Here is a 5,575-nt window from a genome sequence, read left to right on the forward strand (position 1 = left end):
ATGATAGTTGCTGGGAAAACCAAATCCATTATCCTCCAGGAACCAGGATTTCTAGGGATCCTGCTGCTGGTCACAGGATGTCACCTGTCAACCTCTCTCTGTGGGGATGAGTGTGGTAGCCGTGTGAACTCCCTCATGAGCAGATGCCACCAGGAGCAGTGGCCCCAGCTTCCTCCATCACAGCTGCAGCGGGGGTTGGGTAGGGGCGTCCAGGGAGGGTTTTTGTATGAGCCTGTGTCACAGCATTGGGTGTTCGGCGAGGGGACCAAGCTGACCATCCTAGGTGAGTCTCTTCCCCCTCCTTCCCTGCTGTCCCCAAAGTACTGAGAAATCTTCTGCTGCTTTTGTTCTTTTCTGTATCTCTTGTTGACTTGTAGTGAACCTTTCTCTCTGGAGCCTAGGTCCTGGTCAAGGATCTCTCCCCTCACTGTTCAGACCCTTGCCTCAGTGGGTCACCAAGACCCCTTCACCTCTGGCCTCAGAGGTAGGGCACTAGACTGGATGAGCTACTGAAACTCAGTTGTCTGTCTGTCTGCCAGGGCCAGGCTGCTTCCCTAAAACTTGCTGAGTTCTGTCCTCTCCCCGCCTGGGCTTCTGACTGCCTACCGAGCTTTGTGCAAGGGAAACTGAGGCCCCATCTCATGGGGGAGAGGGAACAAAGTGTTCAAAGGAGTGACCACCTGGGAGACTTTAGAAGGACCTGAAACCCTCAAAGCCAAGATTGGGAAATGAAAAATCAGAGTCTCAGGGCCCAGTCCCCTGGACTGTGGGACTCCGGATCCAGGCTGGTAACAAAGTAGGAGGTGCTGGAGCCTCTCCAGGTTTCTGTGGGCTCCCAAGGAGAGAGCCCTGAGCTGGCCTGGGACCCCTGAAGCCCTGTCAGGAGGGAGGGAAAGGCTCTGGACATGAAGGAGCCAGGCGAAGGGTCACGAAAGGCCATGGCATTCTGGGAGGTGGTTGTTGGGTCCCTATGGGAGGCACCCCTAGAAGCAGGAACCCCTGAGTTCACTGACAGGCAGATCCCAAGGCACAAAAAGTGTAGATTGACCCTAAACACAGAGAGACTCTAACACAGACTCCACAGAAAAAGAGCCCAGGACAGACAGACAGTGGGACTTGGGTGAGCAAAGGCCCTGACTCCACTGCAGAGGCTCCAGGAGATATGGGTACAAAGAGAGCCCTTAGGTGAGAGACCCACTCTCCCCTAACCCAGAGCAGTTGTGTCAGGTGAGAAAACTTTCCACACTGAATCTGACAGGAGGCTCGCAGAGCTCAGAGAACACAGCCAGAGCTGGACCACATCAGGATGACAGGGTGAGGCAGGGCCAGGAAACTGAAGGTCCACTCTCTGTACAAAAGCCCAAGTCCTAGGAAGGTTTCCAAGCAGGCGATGGGCAGGGATCAAGCTCAGAGGTTTTCTAACTGACCGAGTTCTTTTAGGAACATCATGTCACACCCTTCTGAGACAGTGTGGACCACATCTGAGAGGTCCTGCACTGGCACTGGGGGGCCTGAACACTCCTCACACACTGATGTCAGGGGCTCCCCAGGTGGACACCAGGACTCTGACCCCCTACCCCTCATCCATTCCACAGGTCAGCCCAAGGCCACTCCCTTGGTCACTCTGTTCCCACCCTCCTCTGACGAACTCCAAGCCAACAAGGCCACACTGGTGTGTCTCATAAATGCCTTCTACCCAGGAGCCGTGACAGTGGCCTGGAAGGCAGATGGCACCCCAGTCGCCAAGGGCATGGAGACAACCACACCTTCCAAACAGAGCAACAAGTACGCGGCCAGCAGCTACCTAAGCTTGATGCCCAAGCAGTGAAAGTCCCACAGAAGCTACCACTGCCAGGTCACACACAAAGGGAGCACCGTGGAGAATACAGTAGCCCATGCAGAATGTTCTTAGGCCCCCGACCCTCACCCCACCCACAGGGGCCTGGAGTTGCAGGATCCCAGGGCAGAGGTGTTCCCTCCCACCCCAAGTCATCCAGTCCTTCTGCCAACACCCCATAAACCCTCAATAAATGTCCTCCTTGTCAATCAGAAAACATGCTGTCTGCTCGTTTTTGTTTATCCACTTTCCCTCCTAAATTTGATTATCTCCAACCAAAGGTGAACAGAGTCCTTTGAACTTGTGACAATGCTGCCTGGGAGCATCCTGGTGTTTCTCTGAGGCATACTTTTTCCATCACCTCATCCCCACAGAATGTTCCAGAATAAGGAAATAGTCTTCAGAAGGACCCAGGCATCTTCATTCTTACCCATGTCTCCGCTGTACTTCCTCCTGCCCTGTGAGCATATCCAACTCTGGCTGCCTGGGGACACATCCTCCTTACATCCCTACGGCCCCGGGAGAACATCTCAGCTCCCTTCCTTGTTGCCCTTGGCCCTCACTGTCCAGATGCCATCCCCCTCTCAAGGTGTTTGTCCATCCCCCTCCAAGGCCATGTGGTCACCCCACCTGTATTTCCTCATCAAAGCCTAGAGCATCTCCCCTTCTCCATGGGCACACTCTGTTCCTGTCATCCCAGGGACCCTACCCTCCACCCCCACAAACCCCCCTTGTAACAATCACTGATGGGACGCTTATCCCCTCGACCCTAGTCACTCACCCCACATCCCCCTCTGAGTGCCTCTCATCCCAGGTGTCACTGGATGTCTCAGCTGTATTCAACATTCGTAGGGGACAAGGGTCAGCTCTGCTCCTCACTGATGCCACTACGAAAGTCTAATGTCCTGCTGTGCACAAGTGGTCAAATGACTGATGAGTTCAAAGTCAAGAGTCAGATTCTGGGGTTATGCCAGGAGCTTGGGTGGAGCTGATTTGTCTTCTGAAGAACTCAACATGGGATCTGAGCTATAATACACACACATGTGCACTTGCACACCATGCACACAAACATACATGTTCATGTTGGGCATCTTTCTGGAAGGACCAGGAAGGGCCCAGGTAGAAGGAGCTGCAGTCAGGCCCAGGTCAGGACATGAGCAAAGCAAATCTGGGACCTGCAGTCTCCAGGCTTTGAGACTAGGGGGTCACCCCTGGATATGGGAGAGTGGGGCAGGGTTTCCTGTCCAGGCCAAGGGTAAGATAGAAGATGTGGAAGGGATTCTGATCAGTGATCAGCAGGCCACATCTCAGCGGTCGGGGAGGTGCTTGCTGTGGGAAATACTGTTGGAGACTGCAGGATGCCAGGTGTGTGTCCCAGGTGTGAGCTCTTCAGGTGATGGGCCCAGACCAGGATGCAGGTCCAGGCTGTGTGTGTCCAGGCCCCGCACTGCACATGTCCATCCACTGTGGGTACCCCCCAATGCTGGTGACACTCCTGAGCACAGGCTATGTAGGTCACCCGTGCATGCAGGGGACTGCACAGGACACACATGTGGGGGTGTGTGTAAGCCGAGGGAACTGAAGGGGACGCAGAGATCCCACACACCTAGAGCTCCTGGAGGAAACCACACTGCCAGTGAGGTCTATGACCTCCCTTGAGGAGCTCTCCTCTGGGCCACTGCAGCTCTAATCCAGCACACACAGCCCGTAGGTAGGAAGCTGTCCCCATAAGCTCAGGAGGGGGACCTGGGCAGTGACCTGTGAGCTGCTCCTTCAGGACAGCTGGGCCAAGGATGCTGGAGCAAAGGTCTTACAGTAGGGTCTGTGTCCCTGTGGTCAACATCATTCTCCCCACAAGCCCCAGTCACCACTCCAAGCCTATCCCACCATGACTTCCAGTGCTGAGGATGTGGGGGGCATCAAGGACCCTCCCCACCATTCCCAACTTCTCAGAGGGGTCCCAGATGCACCATGTCAGTGGTATCACCCAGCCGCTCACCTCCTCCTCCTCCCTGGCATTCCTGACACCAGCTGATCCAAGCCACCCAACTCCCCCTCAGAAATGCAATTACCTGACAATAACACACAGACCTGTCAACCCTTCCCATGACTTGGGTGGATGAACTCCCACGCCCCCAAGGAAGTGATATTCGGGTCAGTAGAAGGTGACCCCTTTACCCCACCTGTGGCTCAACTACCCATGAGAAAAAGGGGCTGCACCCTGTGTCTTGTGAGCAGCTGCAGGGTTGCAGGGGGGTTGGGTCGGGTGTATTAGGAGGGTTTGTGTGCAGGGTCATATCACAGTGTAATGTGTTCGGAAGTGGCACCAAGTTGACCGTCCTTGGTGAGTCCCCTTTTCTGTTCTTTTGGGTCTATGGTGAGATCTGGGGAGACTTTTCTCACCTTTCTGTTCTCTCTAGGGCAGGGGTCTCAATCTCTCTGGGGTCTGCCACCATTGCCTTTTTTCCTGGCTCTAAACTCCTCCAGCCTGTCCCTTCTTAGGTACGTGGTGGGGCATGATGGGAAGATTCCAGTGACCTCTTCCTGCTCCCTGCTGAGGCCTGAACCTGCCGCTCTCACTTACAGGGCATTCTCCCCTGGGCTCTGGGATGTTCTGCTCCCTCACACAGAGGCTCCAGGCTCCAAAGACCAGCAGAGCAGGGGCTCTGGCTAGGGCACCAGGGCCGTGGGACAGGGGAAGGATGCTGGAAACAGTTCAGCTTCCTAGGGTTCTGGGTCCCAACTATGGGGCTGCTTTAAAAACCAAGAAGGGAGACCTTTGACTGGGGACTTACGGAAATGAAGGGGGACGAGGATGGACAAAGAATGTCCTGTGTGAGGTGGCCCCAGGGTGCTGGGTCCCTCCTCCCCCAGGAAAGACAGGCTGCCATGGATAGAGTGGTTCTCAGGACATTCAGGCCAAGTTAGAGCCTTCCCATCCTACCAAAAAGGAGAGACCCCAAAGCAGATGCTGAGGGAGGCACTCCTGGTGGGCACAGGTGACAGGGACCAGTCAGGACAGACAGATGTCTTAGCACAGCCAGATCTCCCAATATGACAAGGAGACCCCATAGAGCAGACACAGCGCTAGGCTCAGAACAGACAATATACTTCATCTGAAAGCCCTCCATCTCCTGGACTCCCAGGGAGCCGGCTCGCGGGACTGACACCCCGTCCCCACCGAGGGGCCCCTGTGGGAAAGTGGGGCAAAGACTGCAATGATGGTGCCAGGGGGACAAGTGGGGAAGAAACTCGCTCATCAAAAGGGAGGAGAACCTAAAAACAGGACACAGATGCCCTCGTGAATAGACCCAGAGGAGGGACCTGGCAGGGGATGTTCAGACAGAGACGTCCCCCAAGGAAAGACAAGGGCCCAGGGCTGAACCCAACCAGCGTCAGGGAGCACAGGTGAAGTGAGAGCTGGGTGATAAGGCGGGGAGAATCTGAAGATGAGGCTGGAGCAAAAGAGGCCTGATTCTCCTCAGTCCTCAGATGCTGAGGAATTTCCCATCAGGAGGTGAGGGTCCCTACCACCGCCAAGTTGACCTCAGTACAGCAAGACCCGGCCTAAGGTCCCGATTCTGGGCTTTAGTCCTTCATCCACCTGAAAACTGAGGTCAGGGGTTCCCCAGGTGGACACCAGGACTCTGACACCCCTCCCCCTCATACACCCCGCAGGTCAGCCCAAGGTTGCCCCCTCGGTCACTCTGTTCCCGCCCTCCTCTGAGGAGCTCCAAG

The 5,575-nt window shown here is 55.5% G+C and overlaps 1 gene segment (V, D, J or C); it reads left to right on the forward strand.

The window, feature by feature from the left end:
- The window catches only part of LOC111530534, an 8,971-nt gene continuing 3,396 nt past the window's right edge, over positions 1 to 5,575 (forward strand). The window contains 2 exon segments of the C gene segment in view: positions 1 to 283; positions 5,516 to 5,538. Coding sequence covers positions 1 to 283; positions 5,516 to 5,538 — 306 coding nt within the window.

This window comes from Piliocolobus tephrosceles, chromosome 19 (assembly GCF_002776525.5).
Source record: "Piliocolobus tephrosceles isolate RC106 chromosome 19, ASM277652v3, whole genome shotgun sequence".
In the NCBI taxonomy this organism is placed as follows: Eukaryota; Metazoa; Chordata; class Mammalia; order Primates; family Cercopithecidae; genus Piliocolobus; species Piliocolobus tephrosceles.